Raw genomic sequence first — 17,784 nt, forward strand, 5'->3', positions numbered from 1 at the left:
CCGGAGGTGTTTAACCAAATAGCTGGTGCTGGAGGATTCATTACTCTGAAACCGGCTCTCTTTAACACAAGTTTCTCCAACACTGTAGGTCCTTTCCTGTCAAGGGCTTGTTTCATCAGAAATGTCTTGAGATGTTTTAATTGTCTAATGCTTCTAATATTCCAGGACAAATGTTATTGGAAAACCTCAAAGTAAGTAAGTAGGTAAGTTTAGAACTGCCTTATTTAGCTTCATCTTAATAAAGATGCCAAAAACAAAGATGAAGTTCACAGAAAAAAACCACAACCCAGACTGAAAGTATCATCATATCTCTGTAAAACTACATGAGTTGTGCAAACTATATTATATCCATTGAAAATGATGCTTTGGCAGAAAAAATATGCTGTGTTGCACCATCAGGGATATCCCATAATATAATATTGATCTCTTTGGGAGGCTTTGGGGAGTCCTGGGAGATGGTGTTTTTAGTCAGTAATCACCCAGGTGATGACCCATCGCAGGGTCAGCTAAAGATGATGATGTGTGCATCTGTGCAAAGACTAAGCAGCTAAGGGTGAAAACATGACTCGAATGTTCTGCTATTTCTTTTGTGCCATTAAACAATTTTAAACTGTGCAGATACAAGCTTTGTACATATATCTACTCTCAAATAATACGAAGGTGTCCATGGACCCAGGTCCGACTTAGTTTAGCCGTCTTAGAAACCAGTTAAATCTGGTAAATAATGTTGCACACAATCTGACAAACATTACATTGAATTGTGTGTCACAGATGATTTATAAATAAACATGGTTTGTCTTAAAAGTCCGGATGATTATGGGCAGACCAATTAGAAACATGTGTCTGTCAACATCTGTATTATTATGAAACAGGAACAAATCCCATTTTAGCTGGCGTTCCTCCAGTGCACCTCGCCAAGTGTGAAAACATTTTCAGCCTGATTAATCCTTATGTGAATCAAACCAGAAAGCATGATGGTATTGTCATGCCCTCATGTGCTCTTGGGGATGTTCAGATAACTGTCCTACCAGGAAGTTCCTTTTTTGAATGTCCTGGTGAAACGGAGGAGAGTAAAACTCCCAGAGGGACACACTCTGACTAAGCCTGGAAATAAACACTTGTGAAAACTATATTGTCTATGAGTTAATGCTCTTTTACTTACAGAAGGAGCTGCTTTCGTCCTTTGTGCCTTCCATGGTGCCATCTGGCAGCATCTGGAGGTAGAAGCCGTGCCTGCAGTAGAGCCTCGTGACGATGCCCTTCAGCTGAGGCTCTGCAGAGCAAACACAGGTTTAACACACACTTTAGCATCTGGGAATGCACATACACACTTGTCAGGTGACATATTTAATTCCTACCTGTGAGTGCACACACAGACTAAACAAGAGGCCATTTCTAATATTTATTTAGCAAAATCGCCAAACAAAATAGTGTGTGAGCATGTGTGTTTGTCTGTATTATGTATTGCTAAGACTTTGGGTTTCAGCAAAATGATGGAATCTCAGAATCAGCTATAAAGAAGCATCTATTTTCAGAAAGGTTCCAGTAAGAGAAATAAGCTTTTGCGTGTGTGTGTGTGTGTGCATGTGTGTGTGCGGGCATATATCAAATTCTGCACTTGTAGGAGTTTGAAGTAGCTGCCTGTCAATCTACAAGCAGGTGAGTGATTCAAACATGTGTAGGTTTTTGTAAGAACTGAGGTCATCCATTGAAGGAAAGCCCCCTTGTGGGATTTTATTTTACCTTTTCCTACCAGATTTCCATTCACCTAGACTGAGTTTAAGGTTGGCCTCTATGCAGTACAAAAAAGCATCTAACAAACATGATGCTAGCTCTTTGCAGCAGCTTGCAGATAATAGTTGAGTTGCCGCACATTTTTTGTTTACTTTCACACTACAGGGGTGAATTAATTACAGTAATCTGGCTAGTTTAACTTTATTGTAATATATATATATATATATATATATATATATATATATATATATATATATATATATATGAAGGTAAAGTTAATTTAAAATAAAATTAAATCACCTTTCAAACCAAGAACAGGAAACCTCTTGCATGTAAGAGAGCAAATACTCACAGCAAGCCTGTTCTGTTTAACCCTGCCAGAAAGACAAATTGTATTTGACCAGCTTGTCATTTACTCAGCGGCACCTCTTTGTTCCAGTGACCCAATAATCAATTTTATCTTTTACTACTATACACTGCACCCAACACTACAGATAATACTGATAAGTTGCCATGCACGTCTAACCTTGTGTGTTGTATTTTGTACCTTGAGGCCACTCATGCAGGACTGAAAGGTCTCTTTTGCTCCAAAGTGCTGAGGAAGACTAAATCGTGGATCAGAAGGAATGTCAGAATGCTTAAGTGTTTCCACAATCAACTTTTAATGAAACGCATCAAATATGGATGAGGACTGAGAAGTATGGGACAGCTGGCAATTGGCCCTCAGTTGACAGAAGGGAGCTTTGCGTGTGTGTGAATAAGAGAGCAAGACATGCTAATAGAGAAGCCTACTCATTTAAATTGTCCCTGAAGTACCCACTAATCAATGAGTCAACACAAACAAGTCTCCTTATTTTCATTGAACAAAGTTTATTGAAGAGTTCTTAAGCTTATTCATCTGTCCTTATTATTTATTTATCTGTAGTTTGGTTGCAGTTACAATTTAATGAAAAACTGATGTAATCAAAATTAGCACAATTCAGTTATCAGTATTTGTCTTGTTCCCCAGAAAGGTTGATAGTTATCACTGTTCAAGCTCATCTGTTTAAAAGATTTCATTTTTTTCTAATTGGTGACAGCTACATGACTCCATATCTCATTAGAGAAGGTGATATTTAATTTTATGGCTTAAAAATGTGTGATCATATTTGTGGTAGAGAAGCAGACATGTTTCTGTGAACCTCAGGAATAACTAAATTGAAGACGATCATCATGTTTGGGCATTAGCCAAAGAATTCTAGTGTGTAATCCTCACTTTCATGCTGACAGTGTGACACATGTTTAGGAGCTTTTCATGGCAGACTCTGGCCTCTGCACCGAGACCGAGTCGCAGTAACTACAGAAAGATAAGAGCTCATCCATCCATCGCTGGCTGAGTAGACACAGAAGGTCAAACGTGGAGTGTGGTAATCTGTTATACCCTGACTGTTAATCTCAAATTAAGCTTCAGACCACACACCAGGCCATGTGCTGCAGAATACATCAGCCACGGTGCAAGCCTGAGGCGAGCAACAAACACTGGCAGCAATCTGGTGTTGACCTTTAGCAAGACTCCACCTCTGTGTTTGCTTACTTTGCTTTCAAAACCAAGGAAGTGCTTCTTGGACACAAGCATGTAAGATTACTGGTGCAGAGCCAAGATACAGTATCAACACACACATGTACACACAGCATCTGCCGTGAGTGACACCTGCAGCTAGATGTTGTATTTTTTTATTTTTTTATTTATTTTTTTTATTTTGAGGGTGTAATCTAATGTGGTCAATGACACACGCAGCATACATCCAGCTCAGAACAACACAGTGGAGAAAAACCAACTGGATGTATTCAATTCCCCCCTTTGAAAGTACAGAAAAACCTTTTAATAGTGTGTTAAAAGGTTTAGTCAGGAGTTCATACACTTTAGCGATTTCCTGATTTTCCACTTAGTCTCCTAAATAAAGACATCCTTTCTCCAATTCTGGTCACAAAACGTAAAAGAGTACACATAATATGAATTGGAGGGTGTCCATTTAATCGTATATTTGTGGTCTCCTCTCAGAGCCAACTGCTGTGTACTGTGTTGGACGTGTGACAGATAAACAGATAAAAAGAGATTAACAACAAAATATGTATTTTTTTTCTTTTTTTTTTAAATTTCTACTAATCATTTAGTTATAAGTTTAGATTTTCAGTTTGACTCAGAGAGATAAGAGGAGGCTCCCTCCATGGTATGAACTAAGAAACAACACCTCCATCTGGAGGAAAAATAGATTTTTTGGTGGTGGCCTTTAGATCCTTCCCTCTCTTGTGTACCTTGTTGTCTTTTAAATGTGCAACCAATTAGTTTCCTTCACACTGATATTATTGTCCTTTTTAATGTGTTACCTCTATGGTGGACTAATGGGCTGTACAGGGTGAACGCAGCCTTCAACACTTGGATGGGTCCACTTTTGACCCTGAACAGCATGTTTGTCTAACCTTCCATGCAATAAAAAATGAATATATTTTTCTCTGGGTCTTCTCTTCAAAGTACAGAGAGCACATATGAGAATAGAACACCCCCACACAAAGCCCACAGGCAGACATTGTCAATACATACAATAAATTCAGTGTAAACTTGGGTAAAAGTGCTGGAAAATTTAAGGTACACAAGTCCATGGACAGTTCAGATGGTGGAGGTGAGGAGCAGTGCGATAGGGGGGAAAAGTTCCACTCATAGACAGCTGGAGGGTGGTAGCTATTCCTCAACCTTGCCATACAGCACAAAAACATGCTCATGCCAGGTGATTTCAATTACCCAAGTTAAAGGTCCCATATTATGCAAAACTTAGTCTCCAAAAGTTTTCTAACAGTCATATGTGTCCTCGTAGCCTGTGTATGAGAACGTTCTGTTGCCTTTCTCGTTTGCTTCACTTTTTAGTGAATGTGTGCTAAAAACAGGTGAGTCTGAGAGCTTTCCCTTTGTGACCTTATGAAGGGAAATAACCACTGCCCCCAGCAGTGGATACTTCCATTGACCCTCCCCTCCCTCCAGCTAGTTGAGCCTGCCCTCTAAAATCACAGAGCAGGCACCAGCAAAAGCCGGATCCTCTCCCAGAGAGGGGCGTGGACAGGCACCACACATGAATATTTTAAGGTTCAGACACAGAAACAGCCCGTATTGGTTAGAGCTCACTAGAGTCACTTTGGAATGGCTGAAATTAAGGACAAAGGTTAAATTTGGGGTAATAGGCTCTGAAAACAATGTTGTTGGACCTCTGACAACCGTATGAAGTTGTTGAAAAAAATGTAGAATATGGGACCTTTAAACTAACTTGTTGAGTTGATTTTTTTTTTTAAGGTTTTTATTTATTTATTTATTTTTTAGTTAAAATGTAAATGTTCTTGTGTGGCATACCTTTTCTACTAAAAATTACAAAGTAACCCTTAAGCAAATTTATTTTGAAAAGTTTTGAAAACTGTGGTCAGGTAATAAATAAATAAATAAATAAATAAATAAATAAATAAATAAATAAATAAATAAATAAAAAAATAAAAATTATTATCTTATTCTTTTTTTTCTAACTACTACAACATTATATTTTTCCTTTCAGGGGATTAATAAAAGTATTTCTCATTTAATTAATTAATAAATCCAACTAAATTAATGACAATATCAATATTGAAATCAACAGGTCTGCAGGTCTCAAGGACAAGACTTTAGAAAGAGGGTAGCTGAATGGACAACTGCCCCTCTGGCCTTTTAAGAACATTTTCTTTTAAGAAAAATAAAAATAAATAAGTAAATAAAGCATTAATTATTGGTTTTGTCAAGACCTTCATAGTTGGAGCTTGATTATAAATTTGCTCTAAATAAACTTTAGACATTTTATTTAGAGCAAATTCATAATCATATGAATCATAAGCTCATGCCATCTCTGAGTTCATGTTGTTAGAGGACCTGTTACCCAGCGTCATCCATGACATGCTTCAGCATAGCCGATGATGACAAACAGAGCAATACCATCATTGTCCTGCATTATTAAGTGCACCTTTTTTTTTTTTTTTAATTGAGCTGGCACATTCTGTCATTCTCAAGCAGCCTTCAGTTTTCAGCTTTAGCTGCACTATTGCTGCTCAGGCTACAAGCTGGTGCTCTGTAAGCTTAAATGAATTCTTCAGTTTGGTTTTCCACTTAGAAAAGAAGTAAGGTGCTAATGTCTTTTTTTTCTGCTGCAATGCAAAGATGCCTCGAAAAGAGGTGACTCAAACACTCAAGGAGCTCCATGATCTAACATCTCCAGCCCTGCTGAGAAGGAGCACAAATAAGAGCAACACATGTACATATTGCAAAGGTATTCATTTAAAAATAAAAATAGAAATTGTATTATTTTCTATAGATTAATTTAAATGATAACATCAGGGATGGGTGGATTGTATTGTTTACAACAGGGGTTGTTTATATTAGTTAATATAATTTTGAAATACTCCTGCAGTAGCAGATTGTGCAAGTGAAGGGTCAGAGGGGATGATTGAGACCCACTACAGGGTGAAAGAGGGAGATACTGAGACTAAACAAAGTGAGACTGCACAGGGACAAGCAAAGCAGGGGACAGAAATTAAAACTGTAATGAAACAGGGAGCCAGCTGGGAACAAATACCATAAAACACTGAAGCTAGAGGAATTTTAAAATTTTACTCTTCATGGTTTAAGTCTTAGCATCAGCCCTTCTGAAGAACTCTGCACAGCCCAGTACATATTACACGCATGCTAAAACAGACCATGAACACTGTTTTTTTTTTTGTTTGTTTGTTTGTTTTTTCTGTTTTGTTTTGTTTTTTATGCTTAAAAATATACCAAAATGTAAACTTTGGTATTGTTGGAATATGATAGCTTTAATAAACAGATGAAAGGTTTTTATGAAACATATCCTACATCACAAGAGCATGTGGTGGTGTGTGAGTGGAGGATTTGTGCTCATAATCCCATTGTCATTTAATGCCAATTATAGATTGACCTTAATAAAGAGTGCAATTAAGTTCACTCATCAGAACCATTAAAGTCACCCTGAACTCTCTGGCTGCCTAATGTCAGATGACAGTTGGGGAGCAGTTAGTGTTATAAAACCAGAAATGGTGACCTCTGTGATCATGACTATGTGAGGGTCACGTTATGTTAGAAGAGTCCAGACTAAAGGGGTGACATCAGTCATCACTTCCAATAGCCATCAGAATGCGTTACTGCACCTGCATTATGACGAACTCAGACTTTAATACAAATGTTTTCAAGACTTTGCTGGTCTTCTAAGACATACACAGACTGACATCATGTGCATCATCCCCCTGCGGTAACAGATTTGGGTGGGTTACAGATTTTGGTGAAACATCAGCCGGGTCATATCTTTGTAATTGTGCTTCCTGAGCTTGTAAAAGTGTTTCAGTGTAAAGTTGCTTTGTCGTTGGTAAAAGTGCAATGTATTCAGAACTTTGTAAAAATGTGCATCAAATTTGCATCAAGGATTGTAAAAGTGTTTCACGTTTTATACAGTTTTTTTTTTTTCTGAGATTTAAAGTTGTTTTGTCCTTGGTAAAAGTGTTTTGGCATTGTACTTTTGTACATGTAAACATGGTTTCTATGATGTAAATGTGTATCACAACAATGGAAAATTGTTTCATTCGATGTAATATTGTTTTGCACTTCCCGGCCACCATAGTCATCAGAGCTATTGCATTTTACATCATTATCATCTTCAAATTGATCTTCAAATGGACAAAAGTGGTCCTAGGAAGAAAAATGAGTGAAACAAAGTCAATGGTGCACATGGAGCATTTCATATGCTGTCTGATCCGACTGAATTGGTGAAAACACTAATGATGTCTCTGACTGAATTGCATGAAGGTATGTTATGTATCAAGCTGTGTAAAATCAGCCCAGTTGGAGTGTCCATGCTAAGCTCAGCACTAAACTACAGAGCAACAAAAGAGGAGACTAGGCCTGACTGTCGTTTAAATCAAGTGGACAAAGCAGCAGGATACACCTGTGCATCTATGACTCTGCCTCGTAGTCTATAGGACTTAAAGAATCTGCAATAGATGGTTTGGTGCCAGAAGCATTAACTTGAGTATAACTTGAGAGGTTTTGTAGGGTCCATGCAACAATAGGTATGACTGTTTTGTGAAAAAGTTAAAGGGCCACTCAGCTTTAGGAAAGGGTTAACAAAGACTGATTAGTGCATACGCGAATCAGAAGAACCTAAGACAGGAATGGAGAAAGTTGCTCCTCAAGACCTTCAATCCTGTAAGTTTTGGATGTTTCTTGTTCCAGTACAGCTGAATTAGATTAATGGGTCAACATACTTGGGAAGAACTTGACATCAGAGCCACTTATATCAAATCCAGTGTGTTGGAGCAGGGGAACATCTAAAACCTGCAAGACTACAGCCCTCAAAGACAGGAGTTGCACATCTCTTACTTAAGAACTGTGCTAATATGACCACTTCATCAAAAAATGCATTTACAGAAAGTCCTATTATCAAAGTCATGCTGAACAAGGTTGTTTGGTTACCCAGGTAACTCAAAAGCCAAACAAGCATATTCAGCAAGCTTTAAACTCACTACTTGTTATTGTTCTCCCCATGAGTGAGCATGAGCGGCAGTAGTTATTTGTCTTTCTCCATTGGCCCTTAGATGGACTGGTGACCTGTCTAGAAAGTTCCCTGCCTTTTGCCTAGTAGCCACTGGGACAGGCTCCGTCCCCCACTTGCATCCCTGAATTAGAATCAGCATGTATAGATAATGGAAGGATGAATTATTTAATATAATAAAATCAAAGTCTGGACCTTGATCAAGATCTGTACCAAACAGCAAATTAGAACCAGTACATTCCTTATTTATGATTATAAACGTCATGAAGTCTAACAGTTTCTATTAAAGTAAATTGTTAGTGACATTGAATGTACAGTGTAACTGGAGATTACTCACTATAACCCTCAACTGATAAATATCCTCAGATTATTGTGTTTATTTTCCCCATCATTTCAGATATTAACATAAACTAGCCAGATTTCTATCTCGATTTCCTCCGTTGGTGCTTTGCCAAAATTTTTTAATAGGTTAATAAAACCAGTTCAGGGTTTCTTAAAATTTTCCCCTCGGTTTTACTTTTCTTCTGTTCTCTGTATGATCTCTCTCTCCTTCAGCCATGCCTAATTTTCTTTCTCTTGCTTTGCCCCCTCCTTTTGTTTCCTCATTTCCTCTTTCTCTGCTTTCCTTCCCTTCCTTGCCCTCCCTTCCCTCAAGCTTTTCTCACATCTCATCCCAAAAAACTGCATACCTAATCTGCAAGGAAGCCCTTACTTTTGCTCTTTTTTTTTGAATAGTGAGGAACTGATGCAGTGAGAAAGGGAGGGAGGAAGAAAAGCATTGCTCAGTAGCAGCGGAGACTGCTGAGTGACAGACTGTCACTCAGACGAAAAAAGGAGAAGGCAGGGTGAAGAATTTAAAGTATAGAGGCAGATTTGATAAAGAGAATGAAGAGGAGGACAAATGAGAGTAAATGCCTTCACCACAGAGCATTTAAATGTGTTTCCCACAGGTACTCCATTCCCTTCAGCCACACTGGGACGCCGTGCCACTGATGTGTCATTTAACGAGCTGTCAGACCAGTTGAACCTGACGGCACCGCGGTGATAGCTGATTATTATACTTCCATCTGTTTATCGTGGTGTCTTTGTTAATGCTCTCTGCTCAGTCTGTGTCAGCAGCAGTGCGATCAGACTCTAAGGAGCTCAGTTGTGCAACACCACTGATGAATTATGGTCATTGTAGTTTACAGACTGTTTCAGTTCTTTGTCGGATTAAAACTTCGAGACCATACTGGGAGAGAGTCAGCAGCTTTATGCATCTCAGCACTCAAGATGCTGATGCAACCTAAATACTCTGACAATTGTTATAGCAGTAATGAGTAATGTGATTTTACATGATCATCCTTTTCACCACATGCATCTAAAGCTATACTCAAGCAAACCACACAGTTGAATCTTAAACACACGTAATAGGATTTTAACAAAAATTGAACATCAAGACAATTTAAAAAAATAGAGGCTCGAGCTAATTTCATAGTTTACCTCCATATACCCCATAAGTTCAATTGACCCCTTTCTCATTTAAAGCGGCATTACTGAAGATTTTTCTGTACTTTGTCCCTCTAACGAAGGATAATTCGGAATTCTTCTCTGAACTCTCTCCAGCCAGTTAAAGTCTGATGTTGACCCTCGTCTTATCTCTTGCTCTGCCACTTTCTCTTTTTGTTTTCCTCACTTCCTCCAATAATGTCATTTTGTTGATGAATCAGCTACGGTGCATGCTCAGAACAGTCAATATGTTGGTGTCCAGTTGTTGGCATAAAAAGATAAAAGACTCCACTTGCCATTCATGGATTTTTGTGTACTGCTTTATTTGATGTACAAAAACATTTTCCATGGGGGCAGCTTTGGGAGAAGCACAAGTCTGGCAGATCGTGGAAATACCCCTCCCTCAGTCTTTTGATAGCTGTCCTTGTGATAAGTTGTGTTGTAAGAAGCTCTGTTATGAGTCTAGCATAAAGTTTGCTTTTGGACAGAGAATTTAACATTTAACAACTGCCCCCCAGTCTGTTCATTTGATGAGGGGTGAATAATACAATTGTGTGGTCAGCACGTTTTTTTAAACCTATTGCATGAGTATGATAAACATGTGGCAGCTAGCTAAACTTTCCGTTTTTGTTTGTTTCTTGTCTTTGGAGCTGCTTACTGTGAGAGCTGTGAGAGAAAGCTGAGATGTTTTCTGTCAAATGTTGAAATAAATGACAAAAGGGAGATCAGATGAAGAACTTCCATGAGTGATTTATAACAATGCAACGCCAGACAATGTACACAGCTGCTAGACTGGCGTGTGACACAGTCCCGTACAGCAAAATGCAGCTGTCATGTGATGCTCTGAGCTGAGAAAAAGAGTTGTGAAGTATGGTTTCTCAGCCTTGGGATGCTGCAGGGCAACAATGACCCTAAAAATGTGCAGGATGAATGTCAGATTGCCACTAAAATGAGTCAGAAGCTCAGAGTTTCAAGATAGAAACCTATAGTTTTGCTTTAAGGGCTCATCTTTGCTCAATGTTACATTAATTTCCTTACAGACGGAGCCCTCTGTCCATCCTCTGAATATATCATTTCTGTACATTTTTTGAGAGTTTGTAGATGCATTAAAAAACTCAACAAAGAAGCAGTACCACCAGAAACTGTTGGGGAAGCCAGTGAAAGAAAAAGAAGAAGAGAAAGCCACAATATATTTGATTAATAGACCACTGCTGTACTCTTTCTGAAAATGTACATTATTATGATCTCCTCCATTATCGCCATGCTTGTTTTTTATATTACTATTAAAGCTGACGGCAGAACTCAGAGGTGAACGGGGAACTCTGCTCTGTACTTTAGTGGACGAATTGCTTAACAACCATGCCAATGTAAAGCATTGCATTGAAATTGGCCATAATAGTTATATTTAAAGAATAGAAAATTAGTATCATGTTGATAACAAACATGATAATATCATGATTTGTTGATAGGCTCAAACATTATTGAATGCAGATTTTTTTTTTTTTTTTTTCTTTTACTACACTAATTATTTTTTTAAAACTGGAATGTAGCACTGATACAAGGCTGAATTGATAAAATCCTTTCTCAGTGTTGGTGGTAGTGTTCTTACCTTTGGCATGCTTGAGGCTAAGCATGAACTAACAGTAGTGTCCAGTAACAACTATGTTTTTAGGGTCATTACAAATGTGGCACAACAGTTACCACGATTACATTATACAAGGAAAAAGCTATTTTTTGTGTCTGTCAGACCAAAACCTTTGTCTTTAAAATGCGACATAAACATGCAAAACAAAACTGTACAAAATCAAAGTTTTATAATCAATTTTGGCTCAGAAATAACAGAACATGAATAACAGAAAACTGTACACGACTTCCTATTCTAAGAAAAAGTCAGTAGCAACTAATACCCCCAAGGGGATAAGATGCATATCAGTGGAGCGCACAGCATTTACAAAATGTTCAAAGCTGTAAAACTTTCAATTTGCCACCAGCTAAATTATTTTAACAGTCGCTTTGGTCTGTGACACAAAAGCTCCACTCAAAGAAGCCCAACACTAAAATCATGACATGGGGCACATCACCAGCTGGCATCACAGCGTCTAACATTGTTCAATCGACAACTTAATTTCCTTCCTGTGCATGTATAAAAGGACAAGGACAATTACATGGCCAGGTCAAACTTTAACCTAGCTTGACTTGATCCCTTAATGCCTGAATTTACTTACAATTGAACCAAATAAAACCAAACAGAATAAATACAGGCGGAAAAAATCAGAAAAAAGAAATGAAAATTATACATATATAAGAGTCTATAAAAGCAAATAGATTAAATAAATTAGTTTGATAAAAAGAAATAAAAGAAACAAAGGCCAGAGGGGGTTTGTCGTAAATTTGCGACAACAGGCACCGATGGGTTAACTACCTGTTAGCATACAGCCTGTGCTACAGGCATCTTTTTGTGAATGTCTGCAGTAGATCTGAGACATGCAAGGAAATGAAAACATCCTTAGAAGCTCGGAATGCTGGTGGATCATTTTCTGGAATATATGACATATAGCAAACAAATGTGCTGTAATTAGCCCCATGCTAATAGGCATGTTTAATATTAGGGACTTATTTATTTATTGAACTAACCCATGCAAATTATAAAGACGTAACATGATCATGTTAATAAAAAATGTGAGTTGATACTGAGGTGGACATTTCTAATGAGTCTTTTGTGGAGTGTGCTTGTAAAAAAATGTTAGATTAAAAGGTCAAGTGGCCCTTTCAGCTCTGTCCCTGAAAGAATCGGGACACCACAGCCGTTGGCGTGAAGGGTTAGGGCTAAGTGGTAGGGGCAAGAGGTAAAATGAGAGTGGGCCTTATTGCAGCACTGATTTCTACTGGATCTTGATGCAGTGAGAAGCCTTTTTCGATAGAATGTTTCCTTTTGGATTTATTGAAATAAAAAGGCTTAAAGAGATTTTTCTTTTGTTCTTCGTTCTTTTTTTTTTATCGATTGCATAATGTGAAATGAGGAAAACTTTGGCTTTAGACCAAATCCTCTATTCCCTTTTTTGTGCTCACAATCTGAGTTACTGGGCAACGTACTGTATCACAGGTAGCAACTTTAATTTTAAAGTGTAGCCCTCTACTCTCTTAAGCAGGTACTTCATCAATAAATGATCTTAAACACACAATCTTCTTTCCATACTTAAAAGTACTTCTGAAAATTTATCTAGTTACTTGGCTTGCACTATAGTTTTAGATTATTATCTTACATTCAGTAAATGGAATACTGCACAGGATATCAGCTATTTGGCATTTTTAAGTCACATTATTTTAGTGTATTTTATCTTTTCTTTTTAAAAACAAATACCAGCTGTTTCGTAGGGATAAAAGTACTCAAAATAAGCTGCTTGAACTATCTGGCTAAAGACAGACAATGACAGAGCCAAGGGTAGTGTTCGTATTTATGAGCAGGAACAACAGACAGAACAGTTTCTGTCAAACAGCCAAACTCTGAAAATGCTACAGTCACTGGATTCTTTAGGAAAATTCAGATTTACTGCAGGACAAGGTCACATTGATATTATAAGAATAAAAATTTCCACCAAAACAAAGAGAAAGAAATACTTCAACAGGGATTAAAACTATGATACACCTTTGTCAAAGGACTACAACAAGATCAACATTAGCTGCCAAAAGTAACACTGCTGCTGAGGTTGTTTTCTATCCAATCTCCAAGCTGCCAAGTGGAACTGAATAGTTATATTGTACCTGAGACAACTACTGTAACTCAAGTCAGCTGGCTGACAGATTGTTCTTTGTGCTGCGTGACAGGAGGAAACAAAGCACAGTTGAATTTTTCAAGTAATTACTCCTTGAGCCTGAGCAGCAGAGCAGCAGTAATTTACAGCTGCATGCTGTTCATGCAGTAAAAAAGCTAAGTCTTTCTGATCTGTGTCTTTACTGTTGCCACTGCAGGACACAAGGACATGCGTGCATCTTTGTATATTCAGCTCTTCTGCGCTTTCTTACTGTAATTGTTTCATGCATATTTTGTCTAAATATCCAGCCATCTTGGTCCCCTCATCAGCCAGCTGGCAAAGGTCATTCCAGTCTAATTTGCCTTTATCAAATAAAGCACCGTTGGCAAATTCCTGCTTGGTTTCTGCTGCTTAACATGCCACGCTTCTGCACACTGGTCCCAGAAACTCTTCTTTTCTCTCTCCCTCTCCAAAGTTAATAAGCTTGTTACTCCCCACTGACTCTAATATTGTCTTTCTCACCACTTGCGTTAGAGCCTCAAGCTATTAATCCATTGACATATGGATTTTACCACTGCTAGTATTTCATCTTTCATTTATTGCAGCCACAAAAGCAATAACATATTCTGTACTAAAATGAGAACAAGTGAAGTATGAGATGTAAAGATCATTTCTTGCATTTACAGCCCTGCCAAAATTTAAAAAAAATTATCTGGATTCAGGGAGAAAAATCATCTTCTGAGTTGCTACAATTTTATATTTTCCCATTCACATGAAGTGCACAGCTAACTTGCATAAGATTTGGGGTTCGTGGTGGCCCCAACTGACAGTGAATAATGAGGATAAAGGCAGGGAGAGCCTATATGGTAATGACCATATTTACAAAGACCATCAATCATCTCCAAACCGCCGGGAGCCTCATCCCTCATAGGATGCAGGGATAGAAAAGGGTGGGACGCCTTCAAAACAAACTGCCTTTTTCCCATTCAATCTCTGTCTCTCTCTCTCTTTCTCTCTCTGCCTCCCTCTTTCAGTGCAGTCCAGCTTCAGCTTTTAGGAAAATCAATACTGATGAAAGTGATAAAGGGCAGTGGTGCTGAAAGTTTACCTGACTCCTAGATCAGACGTGTCTTTGGCTGTAATTAAAATGACAAAAGAAAACTGAAAACTCACAGAGGCTGGTGAAGGCGTGATGAACAGCAAATCCTGGAAAAAAAAAACTGCTCCATGTGGGAAGATTGAGTCAGCACATGTAAAAAATCTTATTCTGATTTGTCAGAAAAGAAATCAATGCTTCCACACAAAAAACAGTGGACATCTTTAGTGCTGAGAAGAAAAATAACTTCAGATGGCTTCAGAAATTGTTGGCCATAATCCTCTCTATATGCTTTTGCATTGATATGACAACATTATGCTTTAAGTATGAATTGCTTTGAAGCTATTATATAAACAGAAACGTGAAAACTGCACAGCGTGAAAGCTCAAAGTCAGAATAAAGCTATTTCAGAGATTTGCATGGAAACAAGTTGTAAAATTTGCTTACAACATGTTAAAAGGCTGATAACTGTTTTACTGGATTGTGGGTTTTGAGTTAAACCGTATTTTTTAATTGCTTTTCTGCTCAGGATTTTTAGAGCAATGATACAATAGTCTTGGACTAACAAGGTGAAGCAAGGCTAGCTAACCTGCAAGTTCTAGCTTTACCGTGAAATGCATCTTCCCTAGATACCAGATGTTCATTTGTGAAGGGACAACAAAAATACTGTCATGTTAAACCAAAATGCAGCACCACACAGACATGGCAACACACCAGTAGAGCCAACAGCATATCATGGAGATTCTAGTGCAGCATGCCGACTAAAAACTGAAGGTTCATTAGATACTATGGTTAGTGTTATGTTGACTAATTCTGCAGCAGTGATGGAGAGTTCAGGATCACCACCTACGCCTGCCTCATTGTTCACTTAGTACTTTTGCTATTTTTTTAAAGATGCACTACAGAACTTCTGCAATTTTCCCGCATATTGTCGGCTAATTCAGCACCCAGCTTGCAGCCTATCTGTACTATGAGCTCTCTCCAGCCAGTAAAAGACAGTCTTGTCTCTAGTTCTGTCTCTTTCTCTCTCTTTTATTTTCTTCCTCCGATACTGCCTTTTTCTCTTTCTTTGCTGAATCATTCACGATGCACGTTCCAAGCATGCGGCCAAGATTCTCTAGCATGTGAAGGGAATCTCAGCTTCAACATTGTGTGGCATTCCAGATTAAAAAGTTATGTACTGTGGTTACTCAGCTTTGGGACCAACTCAGAATCTGCAAAGAACTTCACCTGAACACATCATCAGCAAACATTGAAGAAAATGTTACTGGGAAACAGCAAACACCTATAATAAGTGATTCAACACACACACATACAGATCAGAGTAAGAAAGCAGGTGAACTTGTTTACCATGTTTTTGAAAGCTCAATGATTCAAAACTTGAACGAGTGGCACATTGATTAAGTAAGAGAGAGAGGAAGTGAAGTGGGAGATAAAAACAAAAGCAGCTGTCTCACAGAATGAGTGAGAGAGGGAATATGGAGAGGAAGATAAAGACCAAGGATAAAGAACGAGATTGAAAATGGGACGAGAAGGAGAAAGAGTGAGACAAAGACAGTAGACATAAATCAAGAGAAGAGCAACAATGGGGAGAGGGTGGCTGGGAGATAATACCCTTGATGGGGTTGTTGTGTTTTGCTATAAAACAATGAAGTGCAGAACAAAAAACACCACAAATTCAAAGATTATAAAACAATTTCAACCTTCTAAATGTCACAAGTTGCTGTGGGGCGATATCACACCAGCTAACAGATATTTTTCTAACAGTTCTAAAGTTACACTGTGTTTCATTATCACGTTACATTGTGCGATGATTGTAACGCTGCTGTCATCATTTTCATTAAAAACAACAAAAAGGATCAGTGTTTTTTAACAGCAGACATTACTGCTGAAAAGTAAGAGAACTTACACTACGGAAGCAGGGACCCTCAAATGCCACTGAAGGTGATTCTAGTAAGAATTTACTGCCAAATGCAAATGAACAAGAACTCAAAAGGCACCAAAAGGTTGACAGTTAAACTAGAAATTGTTATCTTTAAATTTTATGGGGTTTTTTTTTGTTTGTTTTTTCTTATGTTGAAAAACTGTATATCACATCCTATTAAAGAGAAACCAAGCTTCCTTCAATAAAGCCTTACCATTGCACAAATGAATATATTTAACTTTTACCGAAGCTGAAATCTGCACCTGGTGTAAAACCACCTGAGGCCGTATAATGCCTAAAGAAGTTTGATCCAACCCATTATTATCAAGTAATTACAAATTTTCTTAAAATAGGTCCAACATGATTTAAATGAATGAATGAAGTATGATGTGTTATATCAAGCATAAGAAGGAATTTGGAGGTTGGAGTTATAAAAAGGGCACAAAACAATTTAACTTTAAGCTACCATGCTGCAACTTTTTATATAAAAGCATCAAGCTTTTTTTTTTTTTTTTTTTGCTGGATGATCCAGGTGGAGTTGGATGGACCCCAAAAACCAAAAAAAAAAAAAAAAAAAGAAAAAAAAAGGAAAAAAAAAAAACAAAACAACATATTTTACTTTCCCAGGAAGATATGTGAAATAATAAAATAAATCTTTTGTCAGGAACAATCATAATTACAGATGATGTGATGATTTATTTACAAACCAACTTAAAGGCTGTAGTTCTCTGTGCTTCTGACTTATTTTGATGGCACATTGACATTCATTAGGCACATTAGTGGAACAATCGTTGCCCTGGTTCATCCTGAGGCAGAGAAACCACACTTTACAACTTTTTCTTGCAGGATAGGTTTGCTTTACATCACATGTCAACACACTGACCATGTTGTACACACAGCAAAGACATGCAAGAGGACGTCACATTGTACTGACTTTTACTGACTGGAGAGAGATCAGGGAAGAGATGAGGTGAAAGATAGATGTCATGTCTTAGGGTTTTTAGTTCTATTAGTCTTAGTTTCTAGTCTTGTCATTATAAGTTCTGTCTCAGTTTGCCCCTTTGTGTATTCTGTTTGCTTTACTTCCAGCTCCCTGTTTGTCACACCTGCTTCTTATTTGAAATTAGTTCTGTCAAGCAGTTTTCCTTTGTCCTGTGCCAGTTTATCATGTGTGTTTATTAGATG

The 17,784-nt window shown here is 37.9% G+C and overlaps 1 protein-coding gene across 1 annotated transcript in view; it reads right to left on the reverse strand.

Moving 5' to 3' along the window:
• fgf11a (fibroblast growth factor 11a) overlaps positions 1-17,784 on the reverse strand; it is a 105,967-nt gene that overhangs the window by 47,840 nt on the left and 40,343 nt on the right. Inside the window, exon 2 of the mRNA XM_041984412.1 lies at positions 1,163-1,273. Coding sequence (XP_041840346.1) covers positions 1,163-1,273 — 111 coding nt within the window. The remainder of the gene's footprint in view (positions 1-1,162; positions 1,274-17,784) is intronic.

This window comes from Melanotaenia boesemani, chromosome 5 (assembly GCF_017639745.1).
Source record: "Melanotaenia boesemani isolate fMelBoe1 chromosome 5, fMelBoe1.pri, whole genome shotgun sequence".
Classification (NCBI taxonomy): Eukaryota; Metazoa; Chordata; class Actinopteri; order Atheriniformes; family Melanotaeniidae; genus Melanotaenia; species Melanotaenia boesemani.